General features: G+C 58.4%; 1 protein-coding gene across 1 annotated transcript in view; it reads right to left on the minus strand.

The window, feature by feature from the left end:
- The window catches only part of EMH_0073300 (uncharacterized protein), a gene marked incomplete at both ends in the record, with an annotated part of 1557 nt that overhangs the window by 1070 nt on the left and 126 nt on the right, over positions 1 to 361 (minus strand). The window contains one exon of the mRNA XM_013499315.1: positions 1 to 359. Within this exon, the coding sequence (XP_013354769.1) occupies positions 1 to 359 (359 nt within the window). The remainder of the gene's footprint in view (positions 360 to 361) is intronic.

The raw sequence follows: 361 nt of genomic DNA on the forward strand, positions 1-361 counted from the left end.
CTGGATCTGCTGCTGTTACTGCAGCTGGTGCTGCAGTTGATGCTGTTGTATCTGTTGCAGTTGCTGCTGCTGGTGCTGCTGCTGGTGCTGAAGTTGCTGCTGCAGGTGTTGCTGTGTCTGCTGCTGCTGCTGCTGGTGCTGCTGCTGCTGCTGCTGCTGGTGCTGCTGCTGCTGCTGCTGCTGGGTCTTGTGCATGCGCCTCCACAGGCACCTGAGCAGCAAACTGCAGGTATTCCGTTCCTCTGTGTGTTGCATTCAGCTGCTGCTGCTGCTGCTGCTGCTGCTGCAGCAGCTGCTGCAGCTGCTGCTGCTGCTGCAGCATTGATATAGAGCCCTGCTGGGGTGTATGTACACCTGCGTA

This window comes from Eimeria mitis, genomic scaffold, assembly GCF_000499745.2.
Source record: "Eimeria mitis Houghton genomic scaffold, Emh_scaff4206, whole genome shotgun sequence".
NCBI lineage: Eukaryota > Apicomplexa > Conoidasida > Eucoccidiorida > Eimeriidae > Eimeria > Eimeria mitis.